General features: G+C 45.4%; 1 protein-coding gene across 4 annotated transcripts in view; it reads right to left on the bottom strand.

Annotated features, from left to right (window-relative positions):
- The window catches only part of cttnbp2 (cortactin binding protein 2), a 76,199-nt gene that overhangs the window by 39,750 nt on the left and 10,242 nt on the right, over positions 1 to 26,207 (bottom strand). For all 4 annotated transcript variants that reach the window (XM_046393474.1, XM_046393472.1, XM_046393473.1 and 1 more), the window contains one exon: positions 23,652 to 23,759. In XM_046393474.1, coding sequence (XP_046249430.1) covers positions 23,652 to 23,744 — 93 coding nt within the window. In that variant the 5' untranslated portion in view covers positions 23,745 to 23,759. The remainder of the gene's footprint in view (positions 1 to 23,651; positions 23,760 to 26,207) is intronic.

The raw sequence follows: 26,207 nt of genomic DNA, 5'->3' as shown, positions 1-26,207 counted from the left end.
AATGAACTCAGTGACAAACAAATTAATCTGAAAAAGGTTCGTGACCAGCTCATAAAGAAGCAAGTTTCTGAAGATGATCTCGACATGTAATTTGCTTCTTTTCACCAGAAACTTTTGATGTTTCAAAGTAAGAGCGGCCTAATGAAGCAGCCAAGGACATTAACTTGCCTGTTGTGTTACTTTAACTGCTAAATTACCCTTCCTCCTCTTACGAGATCCGTTTCCTGTCTCTGCTGCTTCAAGTTCTCACCTTCAAGCTGCTTGTTTATGCTTTTAATTTGCGTGTACTTCAATCAGACAAACTGCTTCTATTGCCCTGTTTTCTCGATGTAATTGATTTATTATCCGGGTTGTTTTATTCCGTTTTTCTTGTAGCTGAGTGCCGGGGGTGGCAGTGGGCGAGCGGGTCGTGTGCGTGCTTGTTTATGTGATATTTCTTTGCGTTTTGTCTTTGTGCATGTCAGCCCGCCTTGAAAACGAGACGCTGCCTCTCATGGAACATTTAAACATCTTCAGTGACTCCAAATCAAAGTAAAGTTTCATTCGGCTTTGTTCCTCTTCCTGTGCAGAGCTATGGAAAGGTTGGTCGATATTTTCCGGTTTTTGCAGCTCAGGGTCACGGGTCACCCTGTTAGGACGTCCGGGTTCGAGCTAAATCCCCTGAGACCTCATCAGCTGTCGAGCACTAAGCTCCCCTGAGGCTCTATTGATCCCATGGATCCATTGGTTGTCATTAGAGGAAAGCTACACTGTGACCGGTGCAGCTTCTGTAGGCTGAAGCAGTTTGTGAAAATAGTTTGCTCTTTCGTCCTGCATCTTTATCAGATTGTTGCTGCAGTGCGTTTATTGATGTGTGCATACAATTAACCCAATAATCCAGTCAGGATTTTTGGGACCGATCACCAGTCACTGGAAGCAATCAAGCGATGCCAGTCATTGATCAAAGTTTCCTTACTTTATGGTCGTCTCTAACTGCTGCTTATTTGTGACGCAATAAAAACACCAATTAGACTTTTAGAAGAAGAAGAAGAAGAAGAAGTTTTACACAAAATGAAAACGACACAACAAGACAGATTTACTTACAACGTCTCAGACGTCTCAGTCCTGAAGTCTTTGTGTCCTGAAGCCACGACTCCACCACTCGGTCTGCTCACTTTCATCTTTGACACAAGTTTGGTTCGTTATGCCAAACTCAAAGTGCCACATGGTGTCAAAGAGTCCCGTACCTTCAGACATCACCGCGGTTTGACTTTTCCCACTCGGGAACTACCTTTTTCAGATCATTCAGACACCACATGAATGCACTATAAGCCACAAGTGACCACATCACCAGCATCCGGTAGGTTAGCCTTTTGGACCTACAAAACAACGCGGCTTTAAGGATACGCTTCAAGGCAGACTAACGGAAACCTCAGACCGGCAGCTGAGGTCAGATGTGTCCAGGGTTCAGTTTCACCACCTGAACCGCAGCTAACTGAGGCCTCAAGCAATCACAGGTTCACAGAGGATGTTTACCCCCTGGTTTGGACGGCGGGTACCGTATTGAAAAGAGGAGCAGGAGTAATACTACAGTAAAACTACAGTATTTACAAGCGCATTAGTGGGGGAGGGCACTGAGTGAGACCTCAGTATTATTAGCATCAACCTTTACAGGCATGCAGCCCTCAGTGGGTGAGAGGGTTCAGGGAACACAGCCAAACGCAGGGATGGACCACTGCAGGATGAGAGGGAGGACAGCGGGAAGACAGACGAGAGAGAAACGACAAACGCTGCAAGGAGGGACGGCAGCCATCAAATGCAACCGCAGAGAAGAGACGGAGAAAAGCCAAGCAACAACTGGGGCGCAGGAAGACCCTGGGCACAGAGAGGCGGAGGGGGACGCCAAAGCTCACGTGGCGGAGAAGAGAGCAGCATGCATTCGAGTGTCTCGTTTCACTCCATTCAGGACTGAAGCGAATGTCAAGTCGGTGGCCGTCTGCCAATTCGGCTCAGAACAATAAATGTTATAACGTAAGAAGGAACACAAGAATAATTTAATTTTAAACGAGAAAGACGACTTCTTTCTGTGAACTGGAATTTTTTGAATACATTCAAGAAAACACACATCCTGAATTCTGTGTGCAGTCAGTCCAGCAGGGCGACGAAACGCCTCAACACCAACAGCACGATGGAGGAAGCAAAGAGCCCGCAGCAGCACCATCACACCTACTAAAGCTTAAGTGGTTTATTTGTAAATCGCTGCCGGTTTCCAGCCACTGGGCTTTTAATCAGCACTTCCTGTCAGTCGCCGTGCCGCGGCTGCGACAGCCGCCGTCAATATATCGACCTTCCCCTCGGCGGGTCCTTGTTTCAGCCACACGAGGTCGGCTCGGTGTGACGGGCCGGTCGACTGTTCAGTCCAACCTCCACCTTCAAGCTGAAGCAGCTCTCACGTCCGTCTTTTCTGCTCGCGTTGTGACTGCTGGAGTGTGTGACAGCAGCTCAAGGACACTCGGGTGGTTCAGCTCATTCTGTGGAATTTGTTTTGTGAGATTTTTTTATGTTTTTTAACCTCTTTTCAACTGAAGGCAGCCTTAATGAGAGCAGTTTCGAGTTATGGATTTGTTTGACACCGAGAATAAAGGCGGCTGTCGCACAGGAGTCGAACACGACCCAGAGGGCGATCAATCAGAACCAAAACTCTGACAAGTCAATGAATCATCTTGTTTGAGTGACTTTAAGAACCTAAAGTGAGGAACTTTACACAGCAAAATCTAAAACTGGATGTTCCTCTGTTCAAAAGTTCACGAGGAAATAAAAAGAGTTTGAGGCTCTGGAAAATTTCCCACACTTGAGAGTAACCATAATAATAACAGCAGTCTGCTTAGTCTGAAGTCTGCTGAGTCTTCAGCGTAACCTCAATTTTTGTGCTGAATTTAACAACTTCGCACTTTGCCTTTGGCTCTTTGTGTGCTCGTAAACACAAAAGTGTGCCATCGCTACGAGACATCCGCACAAACGTGGTAAATTAGACCTCAGAGCGTCGACGACTCCGCAGCTTCTCTGCACGATAACCGACCTGATTTATGTCACACCTGAGGTGCCTCATCATTGACTCCAGTCTCGATTTGGTTTTCCAGGTCAGAGCCTCGACGAGCTGACAAACGGCATCGAGCGGGGAGCACAGCACGAGCCGCGATTGGCTGACGACGCGGGTGGAGGATCTTTTTGGATCCATTTCTGGTCTCCTGAGATGTAGAAACCTCTCAGTGTGTGTGTGTGTGTGTGTGTGTGTGTGTGTGTGTGAGCAGGGGGCGGGTAGGATGCACTGACCCCAGGGATGTTGGCAGCAATCCTGAAGCCCATCTGTCACACACACACACACACACACACACACCAGTTAACCCATCAACATTATCAGTCAGTGAGCTGTGATTTGGCGTTGACATTTAAACCCAATAAACGAACGAACGTAAAGGACACTCAGGATTGACGAGTGGTCACCTACAGCTGGTGTGGTGAGAAGCTAAAGGTCACCAGCTACAACCACAAACGCACCATCTCACCTCCACCACTTCAGCCAGTCTGGGCTTTAATCTGACAGACTGGTCAATCCCACTCTTTTAACCAAGCATTTGACTCTCTCTAAGGGAACAGACAGCCCACATACCATCCCGGTTACATGCAGATGCAAATATTCTTTTTCTGTTTTTCAAATTGTTATTTAACAGCGATGTGTTTTTAACTGTGAAAGAGAGAGGTGACGGACGGCGGTTACTCCACCGCTGAATCACATCTCCATCCCAGCAGACACTCGATGACCTGCGATCACGAGGGATTTCACTTTGCCGGAGGGATCAATACGAGCAAAAGGATTTGATTTGAGAAAGAGAAGCGGATAACAGAGCGTGAGCTACAGTTCGGACACGGGAGGAGGAGCAGGAGGGGGAGGAGGGGGAGGAGGGGGAGGAGGGGGAGGATAAATTAGACTGAGATAAAAGGGAAGAGTGGAGGTTCAGAGGGAAAAAGAGGAGAGAAACGAGCCTTTCAGAGAGAGAGAGTTATGGAAGGGGGGGATGAAAGACGAGACGGAGCCCAACAGACGGTTTCCGCCTACACACAAAGCTACGACCCCCTCACAGTTACGCAACGTGTGGATGGTTCAAAGCGTCACCGAGCCCGAACGCTATCATCTTTTTAGCACCCAAAACTGGTCCAGAAACAGAGATCGGGTTTCATTTCATTTGGCGGGAGAAGCGCCGGTCGAGATCCGAGGGCCTCATCACCTTTTATATCGTCAAAGGGGAAAAATGTCCACCAGAGGCTCCAAAATGTTGCTTACCAGAAGCAAACTGAGCATTGAGAAGATGTAAGGAGGCTGTAAGAAAACCTTCATCTTTTTTTTAATTTCAGCGCAAAAATGATTCCCATCTGTCAAAATAATCCGTCATGCTGCTGTCGTCAGTGCCAACTTATGGCCGCTCTGGTTCGGAGTCACATCAGATCAGAACCAGAACATAATGAAGGCACTTGCTGCTGCGCCACATGAAACCCAGCATCATATAAAAACACTGGAGTTCACTTCAGATACTACAGTAGGTACTGTACAATCACAACCTCCTTCACCCGCTTCCCAGTACAAATAAATAATCATGTGGTGGAAAAACGCTCTGCTGCTCTCCCACGCTGCACCTTCCCCCTCCCCCAAAACTGGCTTGAATGATCACAGAAGCAGCAGTCACAGCCTTAGATTAAACCGGATGGGTAAACTCTTGGAGCGAATGCAGAGGATCGGGCCAGCGTGTCGTCAGGGAATCACCAAACGCTCTCGGCTGCAGCAGAAAACTGGTACTGATGGATCGCCGACGAGTGTGCCACCTTTCAGGAACCAGGTGTGTGTGTGTGTGTGTGTGTGTGTGTGTGTGTGTGTGTGTGTGTGTGTGTGTGTGTGTGTGGGAGATGCTCAGGTGTTAGGAGGCAGCTCTTTGTGTGGCTGGATTCACAAACAGAGAGTTTATCCGGGCTGTCTAAAGCCAGAAGTCGGACTGGTTTTCTGTGTTCGTACTGTACAAACCCAAAGCTCAGTGCCTGCCGGCGGCGTCGCGGCTGCAAACTATTCAACTCGAACGGCTCCACTCGAGGCTGCGATTCCAAAATCCATCAGTCATTTATCTTTGTGGTTTCTGTGGTTGGCTGGAGGCCGGGGCACAGTTACATAACCAACAAACAGGACAGGAAGGGTGTCAACAACAAAACGTGTGTTGAAGAATTACAAGCAGGATCAAGATGGTAATTAAAGGATAACTGATCATTTCTCAGACACAATCAGTTTAGCAGACTTACTGCCGATCCACCCATGATGAGTCATTTCTTAACAAAGAAAGGAGGTCACTTAAAAAAATGAGACAATTTCACCATAAAATTTAAAAATCCTTTTCCAAACAGCCACACGTCCTCAACGTGGACGACGCTGGAGCTGAAATGCCTCCAGCTTGTCAGATCACACTAAACACGTGTGTTGCTATGCAGACGAGAGGCTGAAGGAGGCCTAACGTGCTGATATTTTTACCCAGAATCCCACGCGGTGACGGCTTCCTCCACTCATGTTTAATGAGCACAGCTGACAGCCTCAATGAAAGTTTAATGAAGCCCCAGATACTGCACACACACACACACACACGAGAAAACAGCCCAATACAAACACACACACACTGTAAGTCCACTTTCTCACAGCTGAGTTATCTGCTGTGAGAAAGTGGCTTACGTTGAAATGATAAGTAATCCTGATGCACCGAGTCCCTCTCTGTCCCACACAGGACAGAATCATGAGTCAACATTCCCAGGGCTTCGCAACCCTCCCATCTGTCGCTCACACACACACACACTCAGGCAAAGATGGAGGTTCCTCCTTCACCACAGCTCAAGAGGACCTGAAACTTATTGTCTCGAGTGACCCGTGGTGGTCTGAATGCTGCTCCTGGGACTTTCCAGGACTGGCACCGGTGCTACCGTTAGCTTGGCTAATGACACAGTTTGGATAATGATCTGCTGCTCCATCTTTCACTCCGTGAGATGAGAAGATAGACACCATCTGTATCCTTAACTATGGAGCTTGAGACTTTTAGCTTAGCTTAGCTTAGCATAACATGAATTTGGTAAAAAGCTTTCCTGGCTCTCCAGCAGCTCCAAACCAACATGTTTGTTTGAGCTTTAAGGTTGTCGGCAGACGTGCTTTTGAACTTTGGACGGAGGCCAGGCAGTAGTTTAGCACTGCTGTCAGGCTTTATGCTAAACAAGTCCAGACTGCAGCCTTGTACCTGAGTCACAGGCATGAGACTGATATCAGTCTTGTCATCTCAGTCTCAGAAGTGTATTTCTCAAAACAGAGAACTAATGCTTCAACACACAAGCATATTAGGAGAGCTATCAAACAGCTTCAAACGGTCCTCAGATCTACTTATGAAAGACGACAGTGACAGGAAATATGACAGCAACACTGAACTTTAAATTATACTCAAACAAATCAGAGTCACGATAAAGATTATAAATCTGTTTATGCATATCTGCCGTTCAGGCTCTACGACAAACCACCCACACAAACACAGTCCTAAACACGCACACACACACGCACGCACACACACACACACACTAAGAACTTTTCAATCCCTCAGCGATATGCAAATGTTGTTTTGAAAAACATAATGCAGGGAAGAAGACGAAATGTACTGAGGTCTACCGCTTCAGAACAAGCAGACAGACGTATGTATTTAAGTTGCTGGGTGCACACACACACACACACACACACACACACACACACACAGCATGACTTGCAGCTGTGTGGCTGTGCTGCCCTGTAGAGTCAGCTCCTTGCAGCCTATTTTTATCCTTAATGCCACAGTAAACCAACACAGGCCTGCTGCTTGATTAAACCTCACAGTCCCTGTGGGCAGAAGCACAAAAAGCCCCCCAACATCTGATAGGGCTGCAAGTGTGTTTATTACATACTGTGTGTGTGTGTGTGTGTGTGTGTTTGTGTGTGATGCAGTCATGCGAATGCATATCTATTTTTCTGATTAAATGTGTATCAGCACTTTATATCCGGCTGATTTAACCCTGTGCTGAAAAAAAAATCCTGCAAGCATAAAAATGGACACACACACACACACTGACATGAGTACATGACTCTAAAGTGAGGATACCCCCTGCCAGCATGGACACACCCACACACACACACACAAACACACGCAGTAATTGGACAAAACCAAAAATCGAGGGAAGGTTTTATGGCTGGTTTGTGGGTAAACAGATAGATACATGCCCACACAGACACACACACACACACACACCTCAAAGCACCTCATGTAAACACTCGCACACTGAACCTGAATGTGTGTATTACCACCGGCTTGGCAAGAGAGGGCAGATGAAAAAGGCTGAGCTACAAGCCAAAGGGCTCGTATCCAGCAGCTCCTCTGATATCACACATCAGTTAAAAATCACAGCGCTCAGCAAGCCTGGATACCTGACCACACAAACACACACACACACACACACACACACACAAATATAGACAGGAAAACAACACCATGATGCTCCAGGCAGGAAATGAAATTGTTTGTCGACAGGCCGCAGTAGCCAGTTTCACTGTTTTACCAGAAATGACACCAGGAAAGCGGGGGCGTCTGAATGACGGGTTGCCCGCCAAAGAGGCGAGCGGGAACGACCAAATGCCGCAGCCACAACCAACCTCTTTTTATAGAGCATTTGGGTTGTGGCTGGTGGTCACTTGTCACCCTGGGAAAGACGGCTGTGTGTTCACATTCCCAGCAGGAGGACGACAAACATCAGCTTTCGACTCACCGACTGAAATGTGTCTGCAGCAGCAAATATCACAAGGATATTTGTATTACGTCTGATTTATAAAATACAAAAAAATCCTTTCCCAAATGAATCTTTTCTTCCTTTTCACGACGCCCTCAGCTATAAGCTGCAGAGCTAAGACTCGCTGCGTGTTGGTGTGTTCGGTTTCCCCAAAACGTAATTGTTCAAATAACATTATGTAACACGGCGTGTCCCGTTTCACACTCTCGAAATCACGTTTCATCTGGACTTAAATACCAGAAAATTTAAAGAATAAAAAATGTCCCAGTGCCACAGGTTCCCAGACTACTTCTGACGGCAACTCCTCAACTTTTTGTCCTCAGTCTCTTTTATTACAGAAAGATTATGAAATGAAAACGTATAGTCAGACAGTGTTGTTTTGTTACCAAGGGGTTGAAGAGTGAATGAATGACTTCATTAATGAATTCATTAAATCACAACAACAAACAACAACGGGACAAACACAAATGTGGACGGGTCAACTAAAAGAGACCGTCACAGTCAGCGATCTAAACTCTGAAGCTTAGTCGCTCATTGCTCAGCGCAGTCGCTCTGACCGATAAAACGTCCAAATATGAACATAATGTTGACGCGGAAATGTTGGCGGGTAGAGACCCGAGTGAAGGGAAGAAGGTGCAGCCTCCACCAGGTGAGGACCATCCAACGCAGAAGCGAAACGAGAGGCTTTCAGGCTCAGAGTCGCGAACTGTGGAGTAGGAAGAAGACAGAAAAAGAGAGTCGGGATCTGTCGCTCGCCGTTATTAGCCGTGATGGTGTGGGATCCCGCTGACAGGCAGCCCAGAGCAGACCCGGCCTGCTCTCATGTGGGCTGACGGGATTATCCACCAGCCTTCTGCATTTTGGCTACTTCATTGCTTTTATTTAAAGTGACTCGCAAGGAGAAGGAGGAGGGAAAGGATACAGATTAGGGGCTCAGGAGAGTTTTGAGCTGTTAGGCCTTTTGGAAATGAAATAAAATCAGTCCTGCCGAAGGATCACTATGCTGCCTGTTGGAGAGAAACCTGGTGCTCTTAAACCGGGGTCTTAGATTTACATATTCTGGTGTGTAAATGATTCAAACTTACCAAAAGTTTAGGAGGCAGTTAAGTAGATCAGCTCACCTTCAATGACTGCAATCAAAGTAACGTTAAATTATGTCAGTTTTTAGCTGATTTCAACAATGTAGTTAAGGAAACAAACACAACTAATCACCTCCCTGGAGATTTCAGAACCAGACTTGTCTTCCTGATCAAACAAAAAAGATCTGACTCTTTGACTAGAAGGTCAGCCTCTGTAGGCATCTTTTCTGTGAACAATCTCGGCCTGTGAGCGGCAGACAAAAAGCTCACGCCGCGAAGAGTGAGGACGGAGGAATGGTTCTGTTCTCAGTCCGGTTCTCCCGTCCTGTCGAGGACCTGAAAAGGTTTAGCTGATGCGACTGAGCCGAAATCTGAGAGCAGCACAAAAGGAGATAAAAAACTGAATGAATGCTCAGCAGTGACTGTGGGGTTGTGACACCTTCTAAGTTAAAATGGAATTCAGTTACTTCATTCAACTATGTTTTCCTCACCTGCTTGCTGCATCCCCCATCATTCATTAGATCTTCACACTTTCAAAGCAGCAGCAGCTCCAAATAAACTGGCATCCACGTTTCATATTCAGCTCCGTCAGACAGATGAGAAACCTGCCTGCATCCATCTTGGATTATCCGCCACGAGATGCAAATCTTTGTAAACCCAAACACATTCCAGACAAGTCCAGATAGAAAAATCTGTATTTACTTTGGAGAACCTGGGGAGAGCTTATTTCATCAAGACGCCAGAGTGTCCCTTTTTCAAAAGTGCACAGGAATCCAATCTGCTGTATGAAGTGGCATGTAAAAGGAGAAGTCGAAGTGTAAATGGGCTACGTGACACCATCTGAATCGGTCAACGCATGTCATCCAACCGGGCTTCAATATCGTCCAAACAGAAAAACGGCCGGCCTCAAGCAGGACGGGAATTTTGTTTATTGTTAATGACCTTTCCATGACACCTGGGAACATTAATAGGAACGTTTCTATGTATGTAATGCTGTGCTTTAGAAGCAGAAGTGATGAAATGCCGGCTTGTGCGAGGAGTCGCATGTGAAAGAGGTCAAATGAGGGTTAAATGCATTCAGTAAAGTGCATCATATTCAGGGAAAGCGAAGGGAACGCTGCCAACACACACTGAATCAGTGTGTTCCTCTGAGGACTCGCTCTCGGCGCTCACAACTTAACGCTGCAGTATGTGTCTCAACCCGATCCTAACTTCACTTCCATCAGTTTGCAAAAACGTCTTCACTCTGCCGCCTGAAACCTAAACCGGTCCTCAAAAGGTAGAAATACCTGCAGAGGACAACCCCTGGTGACCCCCTCCCCTCATAAAGCCTCTAATGTACATACCAGGGCTTCCCATAAAGAGACCACGGCGTAATGACGCGGTGCCGCCTAGCACTGCTAAAACCATCTCACAGAGCTGAATTAAAACAGCCTGGGAGGAGCAGAATAAAACCAACCCCAGCGATGAAGGCTTGCGGTGTAAACGCGGCAGTAAAAGGCGTTGGCCTGCCCATAAACTGGCTTTAAACGTCTCCACCGGTACTCAGCTTAATGGGAAACAATAATCGTGGAAAACGGTTTTATTAAATCTGGGTTTGCGGACTCACGAGCATTTGATTCTGGCTTTGTTTTGAATGGGTATAATGAGGCCTTTGCTGCATGGCTGCAAGAAACTTTAACATTCTTCGTGGGTTAATCTGTTGATTAGTTAAAGCAATTAGTTTAAAAAAATAAGAGGAATGCCCTTTACAGCTTCCCACAGACCGAAGTGACATTCCAACTAGCAATCCAAAATCCAAAGATTTAGTCAATGTAAAACTGAAAACATTTCAGATAAGTTCTGTGCTCATCTGGAGCTTTAACCTCTTCTGCTCCCAGTGACACACAGGATGTTGTCACAGACGTCTCCTGTACTGCTACGTGATCGCTGATGCCAGCCGTTCCATTAAGAATGAAGCCTTTAATGCCAGCAGCAATTATCAAAATACGGACCATCTTATATCCAAGAGTGTCAGCAAAAGTCCTGAGGTGATGCACACAAGGTGCACTTCCTACTTGTTTTTCTGCCAACGAGTCTCTTACAGCGTCGTTAAACATTTTTCAATTGAAACCTGTTTTTTGTTGAATATTATGTGTTTCATTTGTCACCATGTGCTGATGCAGAGAAACACTTTCTGTAGGACGGAGCTCCTTTCACCTGGACGTCCAAACAACTCTGGCACAGTCCGGTCCTGCCACGTGGCCCGATGGCGAGGCGAGAACCAGCTCTGGTGTGAAACGGAGGGTCATTGGCAGCGAGGCAGCGCCGAAGCAGCAGGTACGCCCTCGACTCGACTGTCGTTCAGAGGAGAGCTGGCACTCAAAACGCAAAACAGTTACTCTGCGCCACCAAGGCTCCGGAGTCTGCAGGTTTTCATTCCAACAAACCAGCACAGTGGCTGACTCTGCTGATTAGCACGTCCTCATCCAGGGAGGGAGAACTAATTAGAGCTGAGTGGAATAAAAGCCTGCATGCAGTCAGGCCTCAGTGACACCAGGACTGCTGCCTCAAAGAACTGGAGCATCAGGGTTGTATGATTTTGCACGAATGTCTCAGATTTGCAGAATTCAGCCTCAAGTCCACCAGCATCTTCTGTTTGTCAACATGAGTCGATCAGCAGGATTTCAACAACCTTCCAAAGAGCTGAGCACCTTTCACTGATTCCACTGAATTTTTGATGTTTGGACGGTTTAAAGATAAAGAACTGAAAAATAACAGTGAAAATGACAAAATGACTACGACAGTTGCATCCACAGTTAACACTGCACTAAACAAACTTCTAATTCCAGGTGTTTGATGTGATTAACTAGTAAGGCTGCCATATGTGAAGCATCACTCTGCACCAGCATGTGTTTGTGTTTCTCACTTAGTCAAAAACATCTCAATTTCTGTGGTTTCAGATGAAAACGAAACCAAAGCTCGTCTGTCTCGTCCAACAGGTGTGACCTGCTGTCTTTTCGCATACAAAACATCTCACGATGAGAAGCAGCAGATGTGTAAGAGTGCTTCCCCCCCTCACAGAAGCCTTTTCTTCCCCCGACAATCTGAGCACAAATTGCAGAACAGAGCAGCCAGTGTTCCTCAGGAACACGACGGTCTAGACAAAGCAGCGGCTGTGCTCGAGCGGGACTCACAAGCCCCTCGACTGCACTTTCTGCACCCACACGAGTCACGACCTGCAGCCCACTCGCAGGGCAAAGCGCTCGGGTTCGGCCTGAACAGAACAGCAGGAGCATCGCACCGTGAAGAACACAGCGGCAGAGATGGAGAGGAGGGCCGGGTGTTTGTTATTGCCGTTGCCTTGGAGAGGAATGGCCAGTATGAGAGCAAAAAAAAAGAAAAAGAAAGAAACGCAGATGGAGTGCTGTAGTCGCTGCTGAGTGCTTGTAAATTTAATTGCTTTCGCTACAATGCATTACAGAGAAGCCAGCAGGGAGGGAGTAAGCCGAGGTGGAAGGAGGCGTAATCGATTAATGGCTGAGACGGAGAAGGTGGCCCTGATTCCCACACTGACTCAACTGAAACCTCTATCAAGCCATTGGCTTTTTGCTATTTATGCTATTTGTTCCAGTTCGGCAGTGGAACAGATTGGTACACTTTGGCACTACAACAAATAACAACTGGGGTCAGAGTACCAAACGGGAGGTCAGTGGATGGGATTTGGTGCTGCCATCATAAATGTGTGGATTATAACCAATTACAAATGGTGGTGAGTAATGCAAACAGACAAATATTGAATATTAAAACAAGCAGCAAAATATGGAGGTTCAAACAGCAGATTTTGGAGGCACCGAACCAACCGCTTTAACAAATAACACAACAAACATGAGGACCCTACGACAAATACTGGAAGTAACCTAAAGAGTTTTGGAATTGGATCAAATATGATATAAACCTGGAGAAATACTCAGTAATCCGAGTAAAACGTGTCATCCTCTGGGGAACATGTCTGTCAGATCTCAACAACACATCTGCTGGTTTATTTCAGTCTGGGCCAAAGCGATGGATCTGAAAGCGTCCAATCAACATCCTGTGCTCGCTCGGCTTCAGCCCACAGTCCCACACCACCGACTGCCTCCATTCTGCACCGATTCAGAGCCGTTGCTTGACATTTCGATTAGAGCCTCTCACACACCTCCTCTCCTCCCGTCACTTCACGCATGTTGAGGCTCAGTCGCCATCTTTCTCCCACCATCGAGCTCAGCGAATCTGCTTCTTGACAAACCCCTCAGTGCCACACACACACACACACACACACACACACACACACACACACACACAAAGAGTACACTCACCTGACTACTACCAGGTGGGTGGTTCAGCTCGTTTTGCTCAAGGGCACTTCAGGAGGTGTGAGCCTGAACATTTAAACCCGTTTCTTCCTTCTTCCTGACTACTTTGTGGCTCAACAGCACAACAAACGTTGCTGATTAAAAGACAAAAACGTGAATAAGGTATAAGAATAAGAAGGAATAAGAAGTAAAGGCTTCTTCTTCCTGTTCTGTGCCCTGAAGCAATACAGAGATTCAAGATGGCAGCTTGCAACAAATATGCAGAGTAGAGGCTGAAAAAGACAAAGAACAGAGAACACACACGCTGATATATAGAGATGAGCCAATGACGGCTGTTTAATATTGTTCAGACAAACCCTTCAAATCATCTGGGATTGCGTTTGGAAAAGTGATGCCGAGCCGCTGAGGAGCAGAACAGATTCGATTAGACGGAAGGTCGCACAGCATTTTGGGTGCATTAAACGTCCTTCAGAGCGTCACTGGTGACACCACCACACACTCCGCGTTTGTGCTGGTTTGTGATTCTGCGTTAACTGCATCTGCTCTAACTCCTGCCACAGCTAACGGAGGTGAAGTTTCATCTGCCGTGTTCGCGCTGAGCTCCTCCTGCTGCAGCTGGAAAACCTCCCACGCTGCTCTGCTGCCGCCCCCGGCTACATCGGCGACGGCGGCCGCGGCAGGTTCACACGCCCAGCAGATAACCACAGCGATGGATTCATGGACGGAAAATAAGAGAGAATAAAAAAACTGAACAATATTTTTAGTGCTCCTCTCTTCCTCTGGACACTCGCAGCTGCTGCTCTCATTCGACTCCAGCTGAACACCCACACCACATTAAACACACACACACCTAAAGGCACTGTGTGTGTGTGTGTGAGAGAGAGAGAGAGTGAGAGAGAGTGAAACAGTGACAATGAGAATGTGTGCATTAAGTTATCTTAACGTCTACCATTTTGTTTCCCATACACACCACACGGACATCCAGCTCACCGGATTGGCCGAACTCCTTCCCGTCTGTTAACAAACCGCTTCCCAGCCGAAACAGGACATCAGTCCTGTGATTTATACTGTCACCCTGAAATGAGCTGCATTATAACAGAACATTTTTAGACACAAATCCAAGCTTTTCCAAAAGCTTTTACTTTGCATTTTGCTACTTCAACTCCCGACAGACCAACCAAACAGAGAAGTCAGGTCAGGTCTTCCCAGTTCAGCTTCACGCCTCTCACACCAGACAAACACACAGGCCTCGCCACACACACACACACACACACACACACACACACACTTTGTTACAAACCCAAACTCCATTTCCAACCACTCTGAGATTTTGCTTCAGTAATTCCTTCGTGCAGGACTGAGTAAGGTGAACGGAGTTGACTATTTCTGTGTTTGTGTCACCATCTCTCGTTTCATTTCCACCCTCATCACGTGGAGCTGCAGAGTGTGTGTGTGTGTGTGTGTGTGTTCATGACACTTTCAGTCCACATCAAACAGCAGCCATGTCATCAACTCAACTGCCCGAGAGACTCTGAGAGGGAGAAGGAGTTACAGGAACAGGAAGATTTAGGACTGAACTGCTCCATGAAGCACTTGAATATAAAAGAAAATTAAAAAAAAATACACATAAAGGGAGGAAACTGCGGAGGACGGGCTGAGCAGAGATAAAGTCCATCTGATGTTTAATATACTGTACAATAATACGGAAACAGATTGCAGCAAAGGGGGGAGACAAACCGTCCAATCGTCACGGACGATTCAACACCAAATGAAATGAAATGAAATCCAATTTTCGGATTCAAGTCAAATTCACACACCCTGACGGGTACCCAAACTAACCCTCCACGCTGCCGCGGCTTTCATCGTCATGTCGGAATTACCGGATGTTCCTGGCAGGTTGCTGAAGTGCCAACTAAATCCAGTGGGTCTCCAAACATTTTTCATTCATCACATTTGGAATTCAAAAATCTTAAAAACATAACATAACACTTCAAAGCAAGTATTTTCCAGGCTTTCGCTCTGTGTGAACCCTGCATATTAATGCACATCATGTACAATATACTACATTTACTGTACAGGATGAACATTATGATGAAACTCAACATCAGTCCAACGTTTGGGAGGCCTGACTGTCAAAGCTCGGCTGAGCGTATTGTCACGCCACACTGTCTGCAGGGTCTCACCTCCTTCTTCTCCATCAGCTACTCAACACAGGACAGAATTTATCACTTGTTGTTGAAGATATCAACTTTCTGTTCTGGGAACTTGTTTTCAGCATTCTCACTAATAAATTAAACAATTCATCAATTAACTCCAATAATAATCACCACACTGAACGTGACTGATGGCTTAACTGGATAAATGGCTGCACTGCCACGCACAGCAAACAACCAGAAAAACACCACATTTCATTCCTATCACGCTTGAATTTATTTCTGCCCCAGAAACACAAAAACACTCAGTCAGGTGTCCGACTTCGCATGAACGTCCCACATTCCCGATCGCCGCCGGGGACGGGGAGGGTCTTCGGGTTCGCTTTCCCGCCGGGGGCCACCTCATGGTACAGACCGTGAGGCACTTTAGATAAAAGCCTCCATCTGACAGCATATGTTATATAATTATGTGGAGAGTGGAGAGATGAGGGAGGCTGAGGAGTGAAATATGGGCCCGTGTGAGAGGAGGGGGGAGGGGCTTACAGTCGGGGAGGGAGGCTTAAGAGAGCGGGACGGCTGCTATGACCTACTTCCTGAGCACTTCACCAATCGCTTCGTTTAACAGCGAAGATTTCTGTGTGCACAAGACACACACAGTGAACACACGCACGCACGCACACGAAGACGTGCTTCATATGTCACATGAGGAGCAGAAAGTCGTGATTTTAGTGGGTATGATAATATCTGCATTTCACTTTCAATGAAAAATGCACAAAGCGATGAGGATGTGAGTTTCTTTCCGGGGTCGAGTTCCACCTTCAGCGTGGAGAAAGCGGTTTGAAGGTCGGAGCATCACTGCAGCACATTTCGCCTCGTACCCACAAAACTGCAGCTGCTGCCATTTGGATGTTGCTCTTTCGATAATATTTGGACAAATTCTTCAGCCCTGACTGCTCTTCAAGGTGAAAAAGAAAAAAAAAAGAGAGAATCACAGGGTGGAAGGTAAAAAAAGTGTTCCTCAGGTGCCCTAAAGCAGAGCGAGCAGAAAAGCTAAATTATGTCAAAGTTTTTATTCAGCCGCACGTAATTACGGTTTAAAATGTCAGATAATTAAAGCAGATGGATCACAGCTGATACGCGAGGTTATCGACACATTAACACAACCAGCATTGTAATAAATCCAGCTGATGTGCTATATGATGTGATATAAACAGGTACAGCTACTGCGGTAATTTATGTCCTCATTCAAACCTGGATGTGCGGAGGCAGTCGGGGTTTCTAATGAGCCTTTTTTATTTATTCAAGAGGTCTTCCAGTGTGAGAAGATGACTCACTGGCTTCACGCACAGATTTCTTAATATTTCCCCTCAAAGTCCTGCCCTCACACTCAAACTGCTCTGCTCTGCTTCAAACTGCATGCTTGCGCTCAGGCTGATGGCGGCGGCGGCGGCACACTCGGCTCGCGTATTTCCATTTCTGATTCTTTATTTGCGCCACCGTCAAATTCCCCCCAACCCACAGGCTGCCGTGTGCTGTGCTGACCAATCAAATGAAATGATCTTTTTACTGGCCATTGCAGCACCCTGAGGGATGAATCGTTTTGCAGAGGAGGGTCAGACTTTTTTTCTCCAGATAACCCCACACCAACACACACACACACACACACACACACACACTGCATCAAACACTCACAGGAAATGAATCAATTATTTTGACATTTACTCGAGCATAAATGCCAAATAAATCCAGTATGTCACCTTGGGCTCTATTAAACGCTTAATTGATTCATCAAAATTTACCAACAGATTCATCCACACGAAAGTAATCCTCAGCTGCAGCCCTGCATGCATTATACATGCACATAAACACACATACACTCAGACATGCTCTTTCAACTCAGAGACAGTCCAACCCCCCCACCGGGACTCATCGCGTCTTCTGTGCTGACTGACAGCACTTCAAAAACCAGCCCACCAAAAAGAAGAGCCATAAGAAACTGGCTCTCCAGGGACGTGGGTCGTACCACTCCTGGGTCGTACCACTTCTCCTTAAAAGGGGGGGGGTTCAGGGTTGAGAGAAAAGCTTGTGAGTTCCTGAAATACTGCTGTGAAAAAGACCCGTCATTAGTCATTCCAAAAAAAATTTGAATGACACACCCCCCCGAACACACACACACACACACAGATCGGAGCCTAGTTAGGAACACAGCTTATGATTGGTCGACAGATTCCCCAAACCAAATGTTTTCAACATGGGAAAACAGATGAATAACCATAACATAACATTATGGATTTACCCATCATTACTCTGAAGTGTGTGATGCTGGTGCTCAGGAAGCTGCACACGTCCTGCCTGCACACCCTCAGCTGAACTTCATGACTACCTCTGCCGTGGCTTCATGGTGGAGTAACCTCCACCCTCCTCCGTTCTGTGTTTGTACCTTTTACGCAGAGACGTGAGGCAGAATAACGACGCACATTCCCGCCGCGAACAGGCTGAGCAAAAACGGCTTAAGACTGACTCTCTGAGTCTTTGTAGCCTCATTCCTAAGTGTCATGTCAGTGGGTGGCAGCGAAACACGAGCCTGGGAGCTCGTGAAGGAGGGTCCAGGTCGGTAAGGACGGTGGAGGGGGGTGCTGGTTGCTAGGCAGCCAGCCAATCAGAGCAGGATGCTGATTGGGTTGTGTGTCAGGAGAGAGGGTTAACTCCGATGTACAAAAACGCACACAAATGTACAAACCTTTATGTATTTTCCATTATATTTGCACATTTGGACTTTACAGATATTAGTTATTACATGCACTTTGTGTGGGGCTTTCAAATTGTTGAACGGTAAAAAATTTACTTGGCAAACTACCTTAGCAACACTGGTTTTGAATAAAAACCACGTCAACACTGACAGATGCCAGCAGAAAAAAAAATTACTTTTCTTGGCTGAAGGGCTTTCTCATCCCAATTTCATTTCCAGTATCTACAAAACCTGCCCAAAAAAGATAGGTCAGGTGTAGATGATGATAATATTGCTCAGTATTTTGTTCAGTTTGAATAAAATGAAAAGATTATTTCCCTTCATCTGTAGGGCTCTCGAATTTTGCACAGCACAGAAGTGAACTCACTGAGCGAAGCTTTCCAAAGCAGCTTCTGCTAGTTCAGGCAGTGAGTTTTAATATATTTCGGATTAGCTGCACAAGCCAGAGAGAGGGAGAGACACAGCAAGAGAAGGACAGACATTCACAGATTTATATGAACAGAGAGAGGGACTGCGAGAGAGACAGTAATGATGAGCAATGAGCTGCCACACTGTCTGCCCAAAGCGATAAGACGACACAGAGAAACAAAAGAAGCTGCAAGGGATGGAGAGCAACACTGAGTGAAAAACAAAGACTTACAGGAACAAAAGGAGATGAACAGAGATACAGAAGAAGGCAAACACTGTTTGTGTGTGTGTGTGTGTGTGTGTGTGTGTGTGTGTGTGTGTGGTGAGGAGAGCTGGAAAAGCCCAGCAACAGGGCATGCCTTAAATAGCTAGATGGTCGGAGATAACGTGACGCTGGAGAAAGCCTGATGGCTCGGGGCATGTGTTGTGTTGTGCTAAGCATGTACAAGCCCAGCGCTGGCAGCAGCTCCATGGGCTCTCTTAGTCATATGGCAGATCACATGACCTCCCGAGGAGGCCTGCTCGCATGAGGCCGGACGCTGGTGGGCAGGAACGCCGACCGCCCATCTGGATTCCCGAACACCGCCGTCTGCGGGGATGTTTCCACATCAAGAACAGCACTCTGTCTTTGTGACAGAGAAAATGTTTATAGCACTGAATGTTTATAGCAGCTTAAATGTGCAAAATTGCTTATTGCTACGCCTCAAGCTGAACAAGAACACTGATGTACTGAAAATGCAACAGTCACACACCTGAAAACATGCAGCAAATACCGGCTATGCTCGTATAAACCCTCCTTAGAGAGAAGCCCCTCAAGTGCGTAACCGGCATCAAACAAAAGGTGAGCAATGTCTTCCAATGTGAGTGAAGGAATGACGAGACTTCAGGATATATTTTGCTGAGTTGTGTCCTTGCATTATGCCAAATGTTTCCAACAAAGTTCAAAATCTGTAACTTTATCCAGACATCATTTGGTCACCTGTCCTTTAAACGTCCAGGAGACTCATCAAGTCAGAAGACAACTAGCAACAGAATCTACATACAGTGGATTTAACTACGCCACCACGTGCCAGTAATTCATGTAAATCAGCGAATAAATAATGCAAAGCTTTATTTAAAAAAAACAGTAAATAAAACAAAGCTTCGAGCTCACGAGGTAAGAGGCTGCCTCTTCGTGTGTCGACACACAGTGATACTCGGTGCTCGTCGCTATGAATCAGAATCAGAATCAGAATTCTTTATTTGTCACATGTGGATGTGCATCCACAGTGAAATGAAAAAACAACACTCCTTTTAACAACTGTGCAAAAATACAATTGACATGTGCTATGATGCGTTTCACTGGCCTTCCATTGATCACTCGCCATCATCCCATCAAGTCATTTTCACAAAAGCACAGACGTCCAGTCTGGACACCTCCGCCTGTACAGCTCGTCCCTCCTGCTGAGCCCTGAGAACAGAACTGCCTGACAGTCAGAAACTGTTCGACAAACTGTCCAACTGGCCAGGATGTCTGTGTGTGTTTGAGTTTCTGCTTCTTTAAAACTCTGCCCTGTCCAAGTCACTGATTTGTAACTCACATACTGGCCATGTAATCAGATATAACTTGTAACTTAACACCAAACTCTGCAGGCCTGTGTGGTTTTTAGTGTGGTTTAGCTTCTATTAGCTCATTGTCTTGGCTTTCCGTCTCCACTCAGGCATGTACGAGTGAATCTCAAAGCTCTCAGCCCGCCCCCATCTGCCCCGCAACGACAAGGCAGATAACAAAAGCAAACGATGCAAACATCTAGAAGCTAAAAAGGACAAATCTTTAACTCAGCATTTGGTGGAGAGCAAACAAGAGCTAAAAGAGGAGGAATCACATCATCTGCTGTTCATCAATCATTACTTTGCAAACTGTTTGCCAGTCTTGTCCCGCAGCTTCCAAACATTAACTCCTTGTCATTGTGGGAATGGAAGAGGGTCTTCAATATATCAAGGACACAGAAAAGAACTTTAATGAGCTTGGAATTTTCTCCTTGTATTCTCTGCATAACATCAACACTGAAGAGACCTTACACATTGCGCCTTTGTAAAACTATTTCTTTTTAAGTGGGGAAATTACAGTTGGCCATCAGCCAGCTGGCTGGTTCTGGCTGGGGATTTTATCCACTTTGACTCAGCCGTCACTCCCAAAATCTACTATTCGTAACACGGTGAAAACAGCTACGTCATTTTGGAAATGCAGAGACAAACAAAACTGATTTAACTGCTGTTCTGAGAACTGGGTAAAGATGTAGTCTCCAAATGCCCTCTGAAAGCTCTCGGCTCAGAAGAATGGGAGACTTGTGTAGCCGTCGGCCACGGTAATCATGTGATATCTCTGTCGTTTGGCTAATCTGCTTACGGCCTCCTTTCTTTTTCTCCAGGATGAAACCTGATATGGTAGCTCAGCCAGCTTTAGCCACACGCTAATTAATCTGCGGCACCAAAGCCTCCTAATAATACCCCAACACCACAAACAATCGCTGTAGTCGTGCCAAGCCATGGAAGTTTGGGCCAAGCTTTCGCTGTGGGAGCAGGGAAGTGGTATGGCGGGGGGAATTGGATGTATGTAGATAGGGGACCTGCGTTAAAACTGTCGGGCTTCAGTTCCCTGCAAGGTGCTTTGGAAATGCTGAGTAAGAAGGTCAGTTAGCTTGATTTGTGGTTTGATTTTTGAAACAGCGATTGCTTTGTGCAGTGACATTGAGAGCCCTGCAGCTGGTGGCCAGATGATGGTTCTCTTTTTGGCTATTTTGAGGGGGAGGGGGGGGTGGTTAGAGAACCGAAAAGCGAGTGGATGGGGGAGTAGGCTTAATCCTCTCTGTCACACTGTCCCGCTTTGTCAGAGACGATATCAGGCCTCCATTTTCCCCCCACTCTCTTCCTGCATCTCACCCGCCCTCCGTCTTCCTCGCTCTGATTCGAACTGACAATCTGGGCTTCTCAATCGAGATGTCTCTCCTTTAACTGTGCCTCCTTTTTTTATTTCTCTCCCCTCCTGTCTCTCTCTCTCTTCCTCCATCAGATAGGGCTTATCAGCATCAGAACAAACGGTCTCATTGTGTTTCGCGAGAGCAGACAGGGCACAGAGAGGAGGCTTATTTCTTTGAAACCTGGATAGGATGTCCATTCACAGGGGAGATGGAGCCTACAGGGATTCCTAATGCCAGCAGAAAACATGGGTGAGGTGGCGGTGAGGACGGAACAGACATAACTACCAATAACCAGAAACACAAAGAGACAGGAAGGAGGTGACATGGGGCCACAGACTGTCCCAAATTCAAAGAAGAGGAAGCAGCAGAAACGGTAGACTATGAAGGGGTGAATGAAAGATTTTAAGCCAATGCTGCGATGTTGAGTGAGGTAGAAAGAAAAGGGCTGTTCAATATCAGCAGGGTCGATGTCTGTAAACACGCCCAGTGGATCAGTATCAGGAAAACTGAACTAAAATCAGACTGAACTGCTTTCCAACAGCACAACAGCAACAGAAGGCTGCAAAAGAAAGGTCACCGGTTCGATCCCTGCAGCATGTTTAAAGTGCAGCGAAGCAAGACATCAAGGCACTCCTTGTTGCTTCAGAGAATCACCCACAATTCTTAAAACTTAACATGACACGTCTGATAAGAACATCTCGCTGTAGTCCCAACACTGTGAATGACTTGCACATTAACAGCCTATCAAAAAAGCCTGAGAGGACAGCCTTAAAGTGGAGCGTGGACAAACTGAGGCGCAGATCCTGACCTAAATACAGAACTGCAGAGAGAGAGAGAGAGCGAGAGAGGGGGACATGCGAGAGTTTGTTGGGAAATAACTCGGAGAACAAGTGACCGCTAACGTGAGGGTGAGACAGGTTCGCCAGGGCGCCACAGAGTAACCACAGATCAACGCATCATCCAACTAAACCCATCGCTCTTCCACGATGTGCGTCGTACAAAATATACACACAGAGTCACCAGACAGAGCAGACTACAGTATAATGAGAGGTAGTTCCCCTGCACACTGTAAGCTGCTGAGTTCAACAGCGTTTAAGCTTTGGTCCAAACACATGTACTGTTCTGCCATGTGTGACCACTGGAACCTGTTTTCACTCCCTCTGCTTCAGTTTCTTAACTGTCTCACAGCTTCACTGCAGGATTCCTGATTGGTGTCCTTAACGAAGACGTCGAGTTAAACATCAGTCTGTTTTAGTTAATTATGTGACCGGGTGTGCTGAATAGGGCTAAATGTAAAGACATTTCATCAGTCATCTGCTGTAGTTCAAGGAGCTTACAATGTTCTGCAAACACCTTCAAGCTACTGTGACAGAAAGAAACACTTAGAAACAAAAACCCGGCCTGTCACAAAAAAAATAAATGTAGTCCTTGGATAAAAAGGTACACTTTACCCATCCGTCTCTTGTCCACCTGACACAAATAGTTTAGCAGTGATCAGTCAAGAGACGGTGCCGGGCAGAATATTTCCACAGCAAATAAAAACTGTCCCACCTTTTACTCAAGCACCACCTTTCTAATTAGTTTCTAATAGTCACTGAGGAACAACCAGAGCCAGGACCAGTGACTACAATCATCTATTTATTACTGCTAGCTAAGCAGGTGGTGCTGGGTGGACGCATGGATCTGATCATGCCGGCCTTTCTGGCAAGAAACTAAATGCTACCCAGTAGCTCAGCCAGCTCCCATTCAACCAAGGCAATTAGAGACCGTGCCTATCAGTGGGTGATTACAAAAGAAAAACAGAAACAGTCGGGCAGAGTCTTTCACTGTGATCACACAAGTGTTCTGCACATTTCTGGCAAAAAGCCTCCAATTCACATTTTGTGATATCGCATTCATTTAGCAGCATTCGTCTCGCATATAATAAGAAAATGATACCACCTCAATCCTGAGTCACAATTACAGCTAATCATCTCATCTGAAGCCTTTGACAACGACAATCTGCTCAAAACAGGTTGTGTTCGACTTAACTCAGACAAAGGCCAAGACGACGGAGGCTTAGCTAACGAGCAGAAGAGTGTGTTCGTTAGTGTGCTGACTGGACTCACCCTCAGGGCCTCGATGACCAGGTCGCGGGCCTCCAGCTCTCCCTCCATGATACTCAGCAGGGTGAGCAGCTCTGGCTTGCTCAGGTTATCCATGTTGAACTCACATTTCTGCAACACAAGCCAGAAATAACATGTCAGAGTCTTACAACAAAATCAACAGTTCACTTTCAAGTTGGTGCTTGGTATCAGATCCCGACACTTCTTAAATCAAACTGTTTTCATGATAACGAGTATCATAAACTGAAGATGAAACCGGCAAATGTTTGTTGACATTTTTGCTTGAAAAATGATGGAAAACAAGTAATCAATAACTAAATACTCAGCAACTAATTTCTTTTCAATCATCTCATCAACTAACTAGCAGCTCTGGTGTCATGCTGACCTTTAGCTCGTCTGTATGCTAATGTTAGCATGTAAATATGTGCAGATATTTGAGTTTCATTATGTTTCTTTGCATATGTTCTGACGTGTAGTATCTGCACTCACGCAGCACGAATGACACATGTATGCCTCCAGTGTCTGTTCTGTTGTCTGTCCTGCATCCCTTCTGAAGTATCCAGGTTTTAGGATCAGAACGTGCTAACGTTAGCCTGCAGCATCACTGCTGGATGGTTGATTAGGTTTGTTTAATAAATAAAAAGACTAGTTGGGGTTAACTAATTATGGCATATTTTGTACTGCTAGTTTTATTAATTTTATTTAATGCTTCTTAAATGACTGAGATCAAGCATGTGAACATGTAGCATATTAGCGAACTGTTTCTTCATCAATACAGCAGCCACTTGAGCTCATCCTCATTGCAGGAGGCAACATGCTTTAATTGTTATTATTATTATTATTATCAATGAAATCAAAAATGAGTCTGCTGATATCACACAAAAGACCCATATAAACATGCTAACATGACATCACAGCATGTTAGCACTTCTCTCTAAACACAGTTCAGACTGTGTGTCCACTTCAAGGTACAAGGTGACGTTTGAATGACTGGTGGCTCTCAATGGAAAGTCAGGAGATCATCTTCTTTTTCAGCTTGAGTCCAAAATGTAAAAACTTCTAACCAGCTATGACAGTAGCAACACTGCAGCTATGTTGTGCATGCAGAAATAAAGTTGCTTATCTGACATATTTGGCCAACACAACAAGAGACACGATACAAACACATGTGCAATAACACAATAGAAAACGCAATACAAATACACGATAACCCGTATAGTAAAAATAAAGATAAGTAAAATATTAAACATGTGAGACAAAATTTATGAAAAGAATGAAATCATGAAAACCATGCACCATTTACTTCCAGTTTCCAACTGGTCTCATTAAGTGCAGCCCTCAGATTAGGCTAGATGTCCAGGCATATCTCAGAGCTATTAAGGTCTAATTACATTTAGCTAGGTCATTAAGCACCTATTTGGTCAGTAGCGACCGCAGGGCTAACAGGAGGAGATGACTGTAATTGGGAATGACCAGACCACTTCATGCTTCCCCTCATATCAGTTAAAAGCTTTTTTCGGTCTACTTAAAGCCAAACGGCTGTGTGCTGCCACTGTCTTGTGTTTTGATAGGACGAAGGCCTGACTCGAGTAAAATCATGTCCAGTCATCTCCATCTCCTGTGGGTGCCAAGGTTGTCTGTAAACACATATGACTATTAAAGTCACTAGCTGTTTTGCAGATGAAGGATTTTACATAGCAAATATAAAATCAAATCATAATTTCATTCACCCAAAATATATAAAAGCAGGGGGAACCTGCACTTTTAAGACCAGCTTCAGCTTTAAAATGCTGCTTCAATGTTAATTTATCAGCATAACAGTAAAAATTAATCAGTATATGGTATCCGTACACCTGAAACAATTATTTTGATAAAGCCAACTGATTAGTCATTTGTCAAACAAAAATAAACTCTGGATTCATAAATCTGCTAATTTTCTCTCTGCAAATTGAAGATTTGCAGTTCTCGGGACAGTTTTGTACCCATTTGGGAGGTTACTTACATTTTTAAGACTAATAAGTTTATTATTAAATGACAGATGATTATTATTCGAAAAGAACTGGGAGATTAATCAGTAACAAATTATTATTTGCAGTGTGAATATACAGAATAGAAACAAAGTCTACCTGAGCAGCAAATTTTATGAATTTTGATAATATTTTTTTACTTACAGTCACATTTTGTAATGTGCTGTTATTGTTACTTGTGCATCTAAGCACAAGTAGCACTAACATGGAGTCAATGACAGCTTAGTGACTCAGAATATAAGAAATGTGACACAAGTTTGACCTTTCTAGAGTTAAAATGTAAAATTCAACAATAAACCAAGAGGTGATTTTTCTCAAGCTGTCATGACTTTGGGACAATGTGAGTCCTTAGAGTGAAACAGCTTTTCTCCAGGTCACATCCCTGAACATCACAACAGCATCTGGTTACTCAACATTCCTGAGCCTAGCGTCAAATTGTTGTGTTCAGGGACCTTGAAAAGGACTGCATTCATTCAAGGCAAAACCTAAGTCAGGAAAATGACTTGAATTATTGGCAGTCAAAGAAAAAAAA

This window comes from Scatophagus argus, chromosome 7 (genome assembly GCF_020382885.2).
Source record: "Scatophagus argus isolate fScaArg1 chromosome 7, fScaArg1.pri, whole genome shotgun sequence".
NCBI classification, from domain to species: Eukaryota; Metazoa; Chordata; class Actinopteri; family Scatophagidae; genus Scatophagus; species Scatophagus argus.
This window is presented reverse-complemented; position numbering and strand designations above follow the sequence as displayed.